Here is a 16,352-nt window from a genome sequence, read left to right as displayed (position 1 = left end):
CCGGTTCAACTCCATCCACCATCGCGGGATACGTCTTGCGACCGGAGCCTTCTACACTAGTCCTGTCGAGAGTCTTTATGCTGAAGCTGCCGAGTTACCATTGACCTATCGGCGCGACGTACTGCTGTGTCTGTATGCCTGCCGGCTGTTGTCTATGCCCGACCATCCCTCTTACGAGTCCTTCTTCGCCGATTCTCTCGACCGTCAGTACGGGTTGTATGTGTCTGCCCTGCTGCCCCCCGGAGTCCGCTTCCGTCGCCTGCTTCGACAATTGGATTTTGCCCTCCCTACCACCTTCAGAGAGAGTGAGAGCCCGACACCACCTTGGCTCCAGGCTCCGGTCCCTATTTATCTCGACCTCAGCTCACTCCCGAAGGAGGGTACTCCGGCTGCAGAGTATTGCTCACGGTTTGTCGAACTTCGTGCTCGACTTGCCGGTCACACCTTTATTTACACCGATGACTCCAAAACTGACGACGGTGTCGGCTGTGCCTTTGTCGTCGGGGCCGCCACCTTTAAATACCGGCTCCTCGACCAATGTTCCAGCTTTACGACCGAGCTTTTTGCTCTCCATCAGGCCGTTCAGTATGCCCGCCGCCACCGCCATTCATCTTATGTACTCTGCTCTGACTCACTCAGTGCTCTTCAGAGCCTTGGAGCTCCCAATCCGGTCCATCCCTTGATTCAACGGATACAGCAGTCCCTCCATTCCTTCGCTGATAATGGTGGTTCTGTCAGCTTTCTGTGGGTTCCCGGACATGTAGGAGTGCCTGGGAATGAGGCTGCGGATGCTGCAGCCAAGGCTGCAGTCCTCCTGCCTCGGCCAGCCTCCCATTGTGTCCCGTCATCTGACGTTCGTGGGGATGTATGTAAGAGGCTTGTGTCGTTGTGGTGGGATGCTTGGTCATCCCTCCAAGGAAACAAGCTCCGGGCAGTAAAACCGCTCCCAACTGCTTGGACAACATCCTCCCGACCATCTCGGCGCGAGGAGGTCCTTCTGACCAGGTTACGGATTGGGCATTGCCGGTTTAGCCACCGCTACCTGCTCTCCGGTGACCCAGCCCCGCAGTGCCCTTGTGGTCAGGAATTAACAGTGCGCCATGTTTTATTGTCGTGTTCCCGTTTTAGTCAATTTCGTGTTATCCTGTCCCTGCCATCTACTTTACCAGATGTTTTAGCTGATGACGCTCGAGCAGCTACTCGTCTTCTGCGTTTTATAACTTTAACTGGCTTGTCCAAAGACATTTAACCTTTTTACTTATTTTATCTGCATCTTTGTCAGGTCCTTCTGATGTCCCCCCATCCCCTTGAGTTTTAGCAGATTCCATGTGCTCTAACACCAGTGACTGGGCGCTAATGACCTCAGCAGTTGAGCGCCCTTAAACCCTACCAAAAAAAAAAAAAAAAAAAAAGCTACAAAGCCGTATGTCACAGCTAAGAATTAAATTCACATTCGTTGGCTTCGCGAACTCACCACCAGGTATTGTCCCCTTCCAACCTAACCTATACCGTGGGCTACGCTGCGGATCAGTCTTATCACCACAACCTACATCCCAGAAAGAAATATAGGTGCAAAAAAATATTCTCGAAGTTTCGTTGTCTCTCTATTCTTGCATGTGCGACCTCGCACATAGACAGTGCGCCACGGGACGACGCCGTAGATAGGTTTAGCTGACCCAAAAGTTATAATTAAAGGTAAATACCATTTACTATCCGTAAGAACAGACTTTATGAACAGATACGAAGGGGTACCTCAGGCAGGTTTAACAGTGACATATACTTTAGCCGGACATCTTTCGCCATCATGCTGCTATTGCACACCTATCAGTTAAACGCCATTTTGTGTGACTACTTACGTCACAGGTACGATGTTTTGTCGAGTGTCAGTATGGCTAAGTGGCGAAGTTATGTCGGGAAATCTATAATCTCGAAGGTTTTTTGAACAACAGAGTGCTCTAGTAGGCATGGTCCTATTGTGGTTGGTATACAGTTACCTTCCTTCGCCCTTTGAACTGAATGACCCAGCTTGTAATGGAGTCCCTACAGTTTAATATGCATTCCGAACCACAGTGCAACTAGACGTTTTTCGCATTAACAGTGGTTTCAGAGGTGAAATTGCTGTATTTGTAAGCCACTATTAATTTCTCGACAAAACTCTGTCGCTCATCCTTTCTTGCACGAACAGCATAAATATCGTACGAGTGGTACGTACTACAGTCATGCAAAACAGTATTGTTTAATAGATGTGTTCCTGATGGTGACAGCACACTGCCGAAATGTGAAGTGCTAGAAGCCAGTGGCGCCTGCGACGAACATAGGATTACATATAAACTGAGGTAATTATTTATACTTGTTTACAACGACTCAGCCGACTGAAAATGCTGCCGACAGTGAAATAACGCAAGAAATGTGGAGAAAACACTATGAGCGCTGGAATGGTTGGAAAATAGTATAAAGCATTTAAAGATGGCCTTACAGATGTACACGATGAGGAACGAAATGGGCTACCGTCCGTCATTGATGATGATCTGGTGCAAAAATCGATAAAAAATCAGAAATACGCTAGACGATTTCATCATCTGACACCTTTCCTCATGTTGTAAGAACTTTTTCGTATGAAACTGCGACAGAACGCGTACAGTGTCTGAATTTGGGCACAGCTGGGTTCCAAAAATGCCGAATGAGTTTCACAGAACCAGTCGTTAAGTCAATGTATCGGGTTTCCTCCAGAGGTACTGCTTCGAAGGGAATAGGTTTTTAAGCTAAACTTTGTCTGGTGTCGAAACATGGGTTGCTGACGTTTCACCGAATCCAAACAACAATCCTTGCTATGGGGCATTCAACATGCACCAAGAACCTTTAGCTGCAGCAAACCATTGTGGTTTGGAATGGGCAGGGTGTTTTCCATGTCGATTTTGTACCTGGAGGTAGCATAGTCAGTGCAGGCAGTTATGAGATCTTAGACACTGAACCGTGAAATTTAAGACAAAACGCGTGTCATGCCTAGTGAAGGGACCGTTTTGCTACAAGGAAGTGCCCGTCCCCATATGGCTCACCGCACTCTGTATCTCATCGCATCGTGTGGTTGGGAACAATTTTGTCCCCTCTGTATAGCCCTGACTTAGCACCTAGTGACTCATTTGTTGTTCTTCCACTAAAAGAAGCAACTCGTCGATCAGCGCTACGAGAAAGACGACGGTGTCGAAACGTGGCCGCCGGACTGTTTTTTAAATCAGGAGTCAGGTATATGAGGATGTATTTCAGAAGTTCGTGGTACAGTACGATAAATGCCTTAACATAAGTGGTTGAAAAGTGGATTAAGGTCCAAACTTTCATATAAAAAGTAAGATTGTTGCAATGTTAGTTGTGTTTTTAATTTTATTTTAAAACGGTACTTGCTGTAAAAACGCGCCTGTACTTTGTACATCACTTTAATGGTGTGTAGTGGAAAGTACCTTGTGTACCACTGACAACTCCCACACTCACGGTTTCCTCTTCTAGTCGCGCATTACGTGGAAGGTTGGACAAGCTGTTTGGTGAAATTGTCTACGAAACACGAAGTATGAAGCGTGGACTGTAGGAGTGACAGGAATGCAGGCCTGCAGCGGGTGGCGACCTTATATAAAAGAAGCCCCGTCTGTGATTGTGGCTGTCCGGGGAAGCCCCGAGCTGGCCAACCTGCGGAGTTGGCGCGCGAAATAATCCCCTACCAATGCGGCCGGCCTGCTGCTAGGGGAAACCGTGTGAACCAATAGGGCATGTAGGAAGGGGGGGGGGTTAATTGAGATACTGCAGATCACAATGGGACACCGTTAAATACTGGGTTCGTAATGCGGCATATCTCGGAGCATCTCCTCCTCCTCCCCCTCCCTCCCTCCCTCCCTCCCTCCCTCCCCCCCCCCGCTCTCTCTCTCTCTCTCTCTCTCTCTCTCTCTCTCTCTCTCTCTCTCTCTCTCTCTGTGTGTGTGTGTGTGTGTGTGTGTGTGTGTGTGTGTTACAATACATCGTTTGAACGGTGTCATTCTCTAATTGCTGTCGGAATTGTAATACGTGCTATTATTGCAATTTCGACATTATGAAATTATTAAACACAGTCTCCAGGCGTGCTCCAGGGAAATGTGTTAGGACCCTTTCTGTTCCAATTGTTTTGAAATCACCTGGCAGGCAACTGTACTACTAACCTCAGATTTAGCAGATAATACAGGATGCGCTAACTAATACTGTATGTTCCAAAACGCCGCGCTTAAAAACGGGGCTCACCCGCAGCTCATAGCTCGGGTTCCAGAGGTGAATGGAAGGTAGGGTCATGTGTTTCGGATTTCCCTTGCGCTGGGGATCATTTGTATACCCAACTGAAGGATTGTCGTACTATCACTAACCTACAGTACAGGGTCAATATTACAAACTTCCTGCTGCTTAGGCAAATGGAGCAAATCGGTTGGTTCTGCTTCCATTAGATGTGGTCTATGGTGAGTCTTAAGGGCTTGTGGAGAACCATTCAGTTGATGGGCGGTTCCGGAGAAAACAAAAAAAACATGGTTTTTGTGTACCAAAACCGAGCCGCGCATTCCAAGATGGCCATGCATTTTTCCAACTTCTTCCTAAAATCCCGATCTAGAATAACGTTGAAATTTTCGCGATATGATTATCCGATTCCGAGATACGGAGGTTCAAAGTTACCCTACTTGTATATGTAAAATACGTAAGATCCGGTGTTAGACGAAAATACAGTTTATAAAGTGCTGCAGCACGGAGAAATATGCTGTACAGTGTCGCCGTTAACATCGGGAGGTCTCATAGAACCCCATGTTGTTGTTGTTGTTGTTGTTGTACTGAAGCACATGCAACATATTTGTGCACATAAAAGCGGGTCTGAGGTGTAAAATTAGTTCTGCATTATTTCAATTTCACATAAGCAAACTATCAAAATTTTAATGACCCATAAAGTTCTTTCCATGTGAGTGATATGCCCTGCTGTTACAGGAAAAAGAGGGACCAGTGGAGAAATAACTATCGGAGCTCAAAAAAGGCTAATTTGCTCCTCTTTTTTAAGAGACTGACTGAAAAGTGGGGTGCCAGCTGCCTCATTCTACCTTCTTCAGCACCAGTAAAAAAATTTTCCCACAGATTTCGCCATGCGAACATATTAGCGCTTTTTTATGCTGAGAGAGAAGGCACTGGCAGTGGGAAAAGGGACGGAAAAGTAATAAATACTGCAAGATTGTTGGCAGTGGTTGTCGTATAGAAGGAGACAGTGGTAGTGTTAGAGAAACAGAGGGACACGGTGGCAGTGGAGCGCAGTTGATAGTTACAGGACAGTGCTAGGAAAAGAGTGAAGGAGACAGTGTAGGTGGGAGAGATAGTCAGAGAAAGTAGAAGTGGGTGAGAGCCAGTGGTGGATGATATAGTGACAGTGAGAAGAGACAGCAGCAGAGGGAAGGAATGAATGAGATAGTAGCATTGAGAGAAGTGACGATGAGAGGAAGCACTAATATTAAGCGGTCCAAAGGACACTGTGACACTTAGAGAGACACAGAGAGATAATGGTAGATTTGGGTTGAATGAGTGAGAGCATGGACAAGTGGGAGTGAATGGGTATGAGCGACTTCACAGCGATGGATTGGTGAGTGCGAGCGAGTTACACTTAGGGAAGCTTGTGGGAGTGAGAGATGAGTTGCATGCTAAAAAGAGCGCGAATATGTTCACACACCAAAATAAACAGGAGCGTTTTCACCTTTTTTTGTGATCCGATAGGAAAATTTTTTCGCTGCTTTATATTGTTCTGTCTGAAATCTTGTCAAAATCTAATTGAATACTTTGCTGATTGATTTCATAATGGTGCAAAGATTGCCATCTCACTTAAATTGTTAAACAATGTGCACTTCGCTAAACACAAAACACAAATTCAATTACTAAAGTAACAGTGAGTCACAGTTGGAATCACTCAACTCGTACAAAAACCTGGGTACAATTAATTTCATACCCTGTCGTACGTTAAGCAGGAGGCAGACTTGGGTTCATTGGTAGGATACTGGAAAATGCATTCTGTAAAGACGACGACTTTGATATTATGCGTGGGACATATATCAGATATGTTAAGCAGGGGGGTCCTGACGATGTGCAAGGAAGGGCAGCACGAATAGTCATTGGTTTGTTTCAACAATGGGAGAGCGTCACGGCAAGTTATGGTAGATAGACGCCAACTATACCGCCAAAGGCAGACGTACAAAGTTTGAAGAGCTACTATTAAGTGAGGAATCCAGGAATATATACAGTGATCCCCTCCATATCGCTTCCGTTGTGATCGTGGAGAGCAGAATAATGACAGTGCTCACAGAGGCATTTAAGCACACATCCTACGCGCTTCACACACGAATGGAAAGACAAAATCCAGTGCGTGATACATTGGGAAGTACACCCCACCATGCACTTCTGTGGCTAACAAAGCATGGCTGTAGGTACAGAAATAGTTTGTGACATAGCACGGTGTAAAGTTCAGTTACAAATTCTCCAAACTACGATTCTTACCGCTTCACAAAATCGGAAGTACTAAACCGTGAAAGTAACACCACTGCATACATATCGACACCACTATGGTTGGTCGTACTTAAATGACAGTAAAAACCAGTATCCAGATTTAACGGGACAAGAATCCAAAAATTTTAATAAAAGTTCCTTGATCTGCCCCCCCCCCCCCCCCGCCAAATTCCTCGCTCTATTTATAAGTAACATATCCAGTTCCCTCTGTATACATTTAATTTAATCAGCACTTCGTTGTAGTGCTTCGGTCGGAGCGAACGGTCGATTAAATAGCTGTGTGTAATTCCTACTGCACAATCTGGCCAGTGGACAAACAATCTTTCCTAGGGGTCTACTAGTTGACGAGCCAATTCACACCAAAGTATACTGTGTTGCTGTGTCGTAGATGGTTGTTCAATCGTCCGTTCGTCTTATGTAACACGGTACTAATACTGATTTCCACAGCAGATCGTGTCTACTGGAAATTGTAACTCCAGGCTGTCAATATCTTCTCAGTAACCGTTTCTTTATAACAATAGCAGCATCCACAATGCCGCCGTAACACAACAGGCGTCAGAGACCAGATACTGGATTTCTCATTACCTTTTGTGACGTTGCGATTGGGGCTCGAATAAAAATGAAAATTTGAGTTGGCGACAGTAACAGAAGTCGTATACAGATGACGTCTCGGTCGTCCTCTTCTCCGAGGTATATACACTTCACGTATTTTAGAAAACGGATGTGAAACTGCGTGTTAGGCCGAATCAAGAAGCCTTCCCTCAGGCTGATAAATTCGACGACAAAAATATTATTTCGAATTTATCTCCGAAACTAAGTCAATTTAAGGCAGAACGTGTTTACAAGGAAAAGAAATGGACAGAATCTGAAAAAAATGTTCAAATAGGTTGTTGCTCAGAGTTACATGGTTAAGGCTTCAAAATCTGTGCGGCTACCGTTGGTACACGTTATGCTGGCTATGCAGGTGAGACATGACCGCTTCGACGAATTCGTGCAAATACAGTAGGACAAAGCGTCAGAGATATCTGGGAAGGTTATTCACCTCTCCATATAGGCTAGTATCCATACTTCTTATAAAAAGGGATATATTTATGCGAGTACTAAACCACTAGACCGATTTCAACCACATTTAGTACACACACCCCTTATTGTCACGCAGCAATTGCAATGGGGGTAAGAATCACCTATCTACAATACTTCAAGAGATATTACGCCATAAACAATGAGATGCGTGAAAAATTGCTGCATCATGCATGACATTTAAATTTATTGCTTTTTTGCAACATATTTCGCAGACAGTATCCACATATACCACTAAATGCACCAACACAAATACATCGTTGTATGGTACATAGATATATGACGTCATAAACACTGAGATGCATGGAAAGATGCCGCATCATGCATGGCGCTTTAATTTATTACGTTTATTCTACTGGCACTATTCGTAACAAATTTCGCAGACAGTACCCAAATATACCACTGAATGTCCCTGCAAAGTTGTATCTTTGGTACGACACATGTTAAAAAGATATGACGACGTAAAGGTTGGGCTGCGTGAAAATTAAACTGTAGGGCGAAATTCGCAACAGATACAGATGGAATATGTGTAGAATATGCCGGGTATATGTGAAAAATGTCACACGTGCGTATTGTGGCAAAGCCGCGGGTAAACAGCTCCTTGTAAACCGCTGTACCGAATTCAACCAAACTTGGTAGACATATCTGGAAAGAAATAGTGTGCGGATAAGAACCACCAGTCTACTATTGGGGTAGGGGTAATAAGTTGGAGAAAGAAGGTAGGAAGAGGAGATGGGCCAGATAGGGAGAGGTGGCGGTGTAGAGAGAGAGGGAAAGGGGCAAATTGACAGGGGAAGGAAAGAGGATGAGATGACTGGGAGAGGGGGAAGGAGGAGGTTGACAGAGAGAGATAGGAAGTGATGGACATCACTAACAGGATTGGAATACAAACCCAAGCAACGCTGTTGTTTATTGTACGAAAGCCGGGAGAAGTGTCTAAATTATGAAGAAAGGGTGATTAGCGTTTAACGTCAGTTCACCGTCGTGAAATCCAAAACACTTGCCTGGATTTGTCTGTTAACTTCCGGTTATTTAGCGATGTTTTACCACACTGTTTCTAAATTGCTTGAGGTCGCATCAGTCAATATCCTTGAAATGACAAGATCGTATGGCAGTGTATTTGTCGAGAGATCCCGTTTGTAATTCGGCCGCCTGGTGCAAGTCTTTCAATTTGACGTCATTAAGGCAACTTGCTTGTCTTTGGAATGAAGCCGAGATGAACTGATAAGGACAACACAAAAACCCCGTCTCCGAGTGAAGAAAATCTCACACTTCGATGGGGATCGAACATGGGACGCTGCAGTCTAGAGACAGCAGCGCTAAGCACTAGACCACAAACTGTGCAAAGCAAGGACCCTTAAACATATACACAGCGGGGTCCAGGTGAAGTTAAAAAGTTCCTCTCCAAAGAAGTTGTCGTCGACGCGATGTTACCTACGGGCAAAGGGAAACCTACATCTATCAACTTATAAGGCACTTTCCGTAGTCGTTACATCCGAGATGCTTATCTGTATCTTGGTGAGCTCATTTGACGCGCATTAAAGTGCAATAAAAGTATTTTGAAGAAAAAGGGAAACAGAGCTATAGTGGCTGTGTTCCACAAAACTAAAACAAGGATCCTTCACTTTCCTAATAAATGTGTGTCACATGGAACAAACGAGAGAGAGAGAGAGAGAGAGAGAGAGAGAGAGAGAGATAGAGAGAGAGAGAGAATTATTTAAGAAGGAACCGATAACAGAGGAAGGAACCGTTACTGGAAGAAGGAACAATAATGAACCGGTACCGAACGAAAGAACAAGAATGAATCGATAGTGGAACAATGAACGAGGAGGAGCAGAGGTAGGAAGGAGGACTGTAAGTAAATATTTTACTTTCGATGGCCACAATCCAAGTGACGGATAGCGTTTCCTTCCCTTTTTCTTCAAAATACTTTTATTGCACTTTAATGCGTGCCAAATGAGCTCACCAAGGTACAGATAAGCATCTTGGATGTAATGACCACAGAAAGTGCCTGCTAAGTTGGTGGACGGAGGTTTCCCTTTGCCCGTCGACGACCACGTCGTTGGAGAGGGACTTTTTAAGTTCACCTGGACCCCGCTGTGTGTGTGTGTGTGTGTTTTTCAGTATCATAAAGTATTACAAAAGGTTTGATGCCGCGCTTTGCAAAGTATTTCTCGAGCGATGACGACTGGTTTAAAGAACTTCTTTTAATCGTTAACTTATGGAAACTCCCGTTGGTTAGTTTGGGCGGCAGTTACTGTAACTTTGGCGAGATCCCATAGTACCATCCGGCCGCTTTATATTGGCCATCGCATATATTAATAGCAGCGCGGCTGGCCTTATAATCCCGCAAGTGGAACGCACGGCAGCGTGTTGAAATCGCGCGATCGCCTGTCCACGCTAAAAATACCTCAACGCGCTTCCGCCCACGGTAAGTGCTCTATGGGGATGAAGCGGTATTTCTTTCTGCTTCATTCGGAAAGGCTGCCTTCATTTACACCTCACTGGGCAGCGTTCCTTCGTCGACATTGACTGTTGCCTTGAATGTTTCACATACGTGACAGACGAGTTTATTAGTGTGCTGTGGTTTTTTTAACTCGTTTTTTATTAGGGCGCTACATATTCGGTAAAATTTTGCAATTGATTTTAAACTAACTTCCCAGTGAGATACAGACTTAAAAACATAACTTAGAACTGAATAACTGTGCAGTATTAACTCGCTTTCTTGTTTGTCTTACTCACAGGAGTGGTCGTGGAACGTATTTCTAACGCCTGACGTGTCGGGTGCATTGCAGGACCATTGTGTTGCGCGGGGATGGAATTCGTTACAGGCGGTATGTGCGGAATTTGATGGCTGCCGCTAGGCGGCACTGCGATCACTAGTATAGCATCTGCAGCGCTGGTGGAGAATTAGTGCTCGCAGCTTCATGATAAAGCCAACCGCTCCACGGCCCTGCCTTCAGCTATCGTCTCGTATCGTTCTCGTCACACGCACACACACACTGTTCGTTTGGTCTCAGATTCCGCTACTTAGATTTTCGCTCGAGGGTTACTCGTTTGAGCTTTGTCATTCTGTCGTGCCATCTTCGTTGCCCATTTTCCTCTCGTTGTCCTCTCATATTCAGCTTACCGATCGTCCAATTTCTGTCGGTTTTGTGAGTCTGATCCTTGTCAGATCACAATCACAACGGCGCTATAGTAATATTATAGTCTCATCAAAATGTCTAACATCCATTGAGAGATTTAACGCACACAAGACTAAAAAGCAGAAAATAATCACTCAAATAAAATAAAATTTTAGTATTACGTGTTTTTTAATGGAACCAAAAGTATAAAATTTATCCTAGCCCCACACAGATTCCTTATCTCATACAGACAGTTCTGAAACTTACTGATTTTGAATTTTTAGTAGCTATGAAAATACTTGCGAGATTCATAGCAGAAATGAAATAGATACTTAGAAGGTGAACAATTCATGCATCTGGTATCTGTTACGTGCCGCCCTGGGTTTGCGTTATAAATCTTATAAGTATTTTCATACACTTTGTGATTAAAAGTATCCGGACACCCACAAAAATATACATTTTTCTTATTAGGTGCAGTGTGCTGCCACCTACCGCCAGACACCCCATATCACCGACCTCAGTACTCAATAGACATCGTGAGAGTGCAGAATGGGGCGCTCCTCGGAACCCACGGACTTCGAACGTGGTCAGGTGACTGGGTGTCACTTGTGTCATACGTCTGTGCGCGAGATTTTCACTCTCCTAAACATCCCTAAGTCCACTGTTTCCTATGTCATAGTGAAGTGGAAACGTGAAGGGACACGTACAGCACAAAAGTGTACAGGCCGACCTAGTCTGTTGACTGACAGAGACCGCCGGCAGTTGAAGAGGGTCGTAATGTGTAATAGGTAGACGTCTAACCAGACCATGACACAGGAATTCCAAACTGCATCAGAATCCACTGCAAGTACTATGACAGTTAGGCGGGAGGTGAGAAAACTTGATTTCCTGGTCGAGCGGCTGCCCGTAAGCCACACATCACACCGGTAAATGCCAAACGAAGCCTCGCTTGGAGTAAGGAGCGTAAACATTGGACGATTGAACAGTGGAAGAACGTTGTGTGGAGAGACGAATCACGGTACACAGTGTGGCGATCTGATGGCAGGGTGTGGGTATGGCGAATGCCCGGTGAACGTCATCTGCAGCATGTGTGGTGCCAACATTAAAATTCGGAGGCTGTAGTATTATGGTGTGGTCGTGTTTTTCATGTAGGGGGCTTTGCACCCCCTTGTTATGTTTTAGTAACCTTCTTGCTTCCCACTGTTAAGAGCAATTAGGCGATGATGACTGCTTCTTTCAACAAGACCGAGCACCTGTTCACAATGCACGGCTTGTGGCGGAGTAGCTACGCGACAATAACATCCCTGTAATGCACTGGTCTGCACAGAGTCCTGACGTAAATCCTATAGAATACCTTTGAATTGTTTTGGAACGTCGACTTCGTGCCAGGCCTCGCCGACCGACATCGATACCTTTCCTCAGTGCAGCACTCTGAAGAATGGGCTGCCGTTCCACCAAGTAACCTTCCGGTGTCCGGATACTTTAGATCACATAGTGTAGCTTTTACAAATTTGCAAACATTAATTTTCTGAACTGCCTGTATGGGCTTAGCAATCTGTATGGGACTAGGAGAAATACTTCCTAGTCCGATTTTAAAACGTGTTAAATATATATATATAATCTCCAGCCACGAAGAGCACAGAGTGGGCCACTGCGCTTAACTTTCCCATCTGACAGTCAGTCACCAACAACAGTGAGAGACATGTCCTCATCGCATGAGACATTGCAGAGAGATTCGGAATTTAATCCAAAACATTGGCCCAAAGTTTGGCCATTCAGAACATTATGCCTTTGGGTACAGGTCCCACTCCGCTGCAGAGTGAAAGAGTCATTCTGGAAACATTACCTGGGCTGTGAATTCGCCATTCCGTCACGATAGTCCACCGATACATGCAGGAGAGGTTCTGTGAGGTTTTCTCTGTGAGTGATAAATGGTGTTCTAGGTCTTCTGTAAAATGGAAAGAACAACCCGGCCGAACGGTTGGAAGCACATCGTTAAGCGTCTGTGAAGTTTGAGAATGAGAAGAGGTACTGGCAGAAGTGAATATGTGGGATGGCTGTAGCTGCGCAGCTTAGTTCGTAATAGCACTGACCTCGAAAGCAGAGGTTCAGGGTTTTAGTCGGGTGTGTTGCACTAAAACGGGTTTCCAGACGGGTAGCAGCGTTAACATACGGCGATGTTTCGACGTACAGGCACTGTAGGTATAAGGATTTGTTTCACAGGAATCTGTAACTGCAGCCAAGTAGGGTCATTGAGGTAGGTAGCACGCAGGTATTACCGATATGCTTCGGGAACTCAACTGGGAAGGCGACGCCCATTTCGTCGCGAGGCAATGTTGCGGAATTTTAGAGAAGTACATTGTACATTTCGCGTTAGGACTACGAAGATGAAAGAAATTAGTGCTCATACGGAGGGTTTTAGGCAGTCGTTTCTCCCCTACTCTACAGCAGAGGAAATAACTACTAGTGGTACAAGATACCCTCTGTGTACCGCACAGTGGCTTGCGGAACACGTGTGTAGACGTAAATCTTCCTCGTGGTCGGCATCTGTCAGATTGTACTCTCTCCTGTAAATGATACGTATCAGTGACCTTACTAAACTGTTTTCATTTATATTCGCATCTCGCGTTCTTTGGAGTTGGTGTCACTGTATACTTCAGCTGGTCAGAAAACGAACAGCCAGAAAAGTCGTCCATAAATGTGGGCAGCAAAGGTACGGCCTGCTTATTTCGTGACAGACCTGCAGGATCGATACGGGTGCGTGACGAGCGGTGCGGAATCGATTCTGAGCGAGGACTGACTGGAAGAAAGGCCGCTGCTCCATTGTCGTCCTGGCGACGATGGGGCAGGGCGGGCTGCGCCCCGACCTCAGAAACTGGGCTCACACAGAGTTGTTCGGCGCTGCCAGTAGGTGCGTTCCGGCCGCTCTGCAACTCTTAGGAGTTCCATGCAGCGGCTTTGACTATTTCTCGACCGCTCTAATCTCGAAAAACGTGGGAGGAATGAACAGCGACATATTTTTCCCTGCGAACCCCCGATTTCTCTTATTGTTTGAATCTTACTTCTGCAATTTGCCAGTACAAACTTATATTGCTATCGCAAATTCGGCCTTACGCTATTATCAAGTACAATACTCATATTTTGTACAATGCGTAGGAAGTCTTACGATGATCATTTCTCCATTAGTAGGTGGGAGTCGACAAAACATTTTCAGTCAGAGGGGAAAGTTGGTGACTGAAATTTTCTGACAAGATCTCGCTGCAACGAAAAACACCACTGTTTCAATGATTGACATCCCATCTCGCTTGTCATATCCGTGACACACTTTCCTCTACTCCGCCATAATACAAACGAGTTGCCTTAAACGTTTTTCGACATCCTCCTTCAGTGCTGTCTGGTAAGGATCTCATACCGCTCAGCAGTACTCCAGCAGAGGACGAATTACCGTAGTAGTAGAGGCAGTCTCTCTATTAGATTTATTGAACTAAGTTTCTGCCAATAAAACGCAGTCTTTGGTTAGTCTTACCTACATTTTCTATTTGATAGTTCCAATTCAGGACGTTCTTAATTGTAATACGTGGGTGTTCAGTTGACTCTCCAACCTTTATATTTCTGTAATTTACCATGTAACCGAAATCGGATGTTCTTTAATGCTCGCACTTTTTATTGTGTGGAGTGAATTGCTACTTTCCACACCATGTAGATAGCTTGTGTAAACCATTTTCCAATTCGTTTTGATCTTCTGATGACTTCACTAGGATGGATTTCCTAACACTGTAAATTTCTATGCTAATTTTAAATTAACAACAGCCTCAGTTGCAATGTTTACCTAGATTTACCTAGGTTGCAGTTGGGATAACCCAACCTTCTTCAGAATAAAAGGAACTAAGATTTGTCCATTACGGACAAATCCTTTTATTTTGAAGAAGGTTGGGTTATCCCAACTGAAACCTAGGTAAACATTGCAACTGAGGCTGTTGTTAATTTAGAATTAATATTTTACAGTTGCTGACAGGAGCGCGAAATGTTGAAAATATTTAATTTCTATGCGTTTTCAACAATTTCATCTTTTTCAGAAATTATTTTCTTGCTGGTTTGTCTGACTTATTTTTCAGGGCAAATAGTAAAACTCGCGTATTACCTTCAGTGAGTCATTTCCGAATCTTATTTCCTCAACATCCCTTGGTTCAATTCGTTTACATTCCACTACCTTTGTGGAAGTTATATATTATTTGATGAAAAAAAGAGCTTTTGCTGCAGTGGTTACCACTTTCGGTATGACACGCCCATTCCCAAACCACACACTGGTATTAACCGTAACTAGTCATACAATATGGTGCCAAAAGGCAAGAATATCTTCTGCACAGAAATTCGAACTGTGAGCAACAAGTACTCTCATTGATGAGATAGCCTATGTGTCTACCGTAATAGTAGACACATACTAGCAATTGCATGTAACGGTACACACATAGACTATCTTATCAATGAGACCATTCGTTGATCACAGTACGAGGCGTGTGGCTTGAGAAACCGGTCACCACTGCAACAGAAATTGTATATACGAGGGTTGCTCAGAAAGTAATGCATCGCATTTTTTTTTCTTCAACTATTCTTTATTGAGCATAATCAGAATTACACGAAGGAATGGTATTTTATCTACACATCCTATTTTTCCACGTAATGTCTATCCCTTTCTATGGCCTTCCTCCAGCGCGAAACAAGTGCGTGTATCCCCGTCGGTACCTTTCCTTGCCCTGGTTGCGGAGGCAGTGCTTCACTGTGTGAATCACCACCTCGTCGTCCTCAAATTGTCTTGCGTGAATGGCATCCTTTAATGTGTCCTCGCAGATGACATCAGGTCGCTGCAACTTGTCAGGTGTGACAGCCATGGATGGTCTCCTCGACCGCTGCAAATCGTGGACCTCCGCCGAACCGACTTCTGATGACCTCACCCTTCGTGCCCAGCGACTAACTGTATCTCTGTCGACAGCAGATGCTCCACAGACTTTGCGCAAGCGTTTTTGAATATTCCTCCCAGGTTCTTTCTCTACATTGAGAAATGAATGACAGCAAGCTGCATATAACGTGCATCACCTATAGACGCCATTTTGAAACTGTCTTGCAGGTACGCTATCTGTCGGAAGTGACGGAAGTTGGGGCACTCACTTACGAGACTTCAAATAACACATACGTAACTTTTCGCAGTCGTAGTACTGTTTTCGGCTGAGAAAAAAATGCGGTGCATTACTTTGTGGGCAACCCTCGTACATGCAAATGAGACGGACAAAATAAAAAAAACTTACCAAATTTGTTCAGTACTATACAGCTGCGGATCTAGCGTTCCGAAGCAAAACGCCTCGAATCAGCATTTCTTTTGTTCTACTTTCGTTGCTCGTGTTACAATCTCTTTTGAAGAACCTGTTCATTCCATTCAACTGCTCTTCCCAGTTGTTTCGTATGCGTGATAGAATTACAGTGTCACTAGCAAACCTCGTTTTTTAAATTTCTTATCTCTGGACTTTTTACCCTTTACAAAACCTCTCTTGGGTTTTTTTATCGCTTGCTTTATTGACAACTCTTTCACACACCCTTCTCAATTACCATATCCAT

At 44.6% G+C, this 16,352-nt stretch overlaps 1 protein-coding gene across 6 annotated transcripts in view; it reads left to right on the top strand.

Moving 5' to 3' along the window:
* LOC124717382 (glycogen synthase kinase-3 beta) overlaps positions 1–16,352 on the top strand; it is a 326,873-nt gene that overhangs the window by 226,605 nt on the left and 83,916 nt on the right. Inside the window, exon 1 of one of the 6 annotated variants that reach the window (XM_047244233.1) lies at positions 10,418–10,451. The exons of the other annotated variants lie outside the window; for them this stretch is intronic. Coding sequence (XP_047100189.1) covers positions 10,433–10,451 — 19 coding nt within the window. The 5' untranslated portion in view covers positions 10,418–10,432. Of the gene's footprint in view, positions 1–10,417; positions 10,452–16,352 lie in introns of those variants that run through there. 6 annotated transcript variants of the gene reach the window in all.

This window comes from Schistocerca piceifrons, chromosome 9 (genome assembly GCF_021461385.2).
Source record: "Schistocerca piceifrons isolate TAMUIC-IGC-003096 chromosome 9, iqSchPice1.1, whole genome shotgun sequence".
In the NCBI taxonomy this organism is placed as follows: Eukaryota; Metazoa; Arthropoda; class Insecta; order Orthoptera; family Acrididae; genus Schistocerca; species Schistocerca piceifrons.
This window is presented reverse-complemented; position numbering and strand designations above follow the sequence as displayed.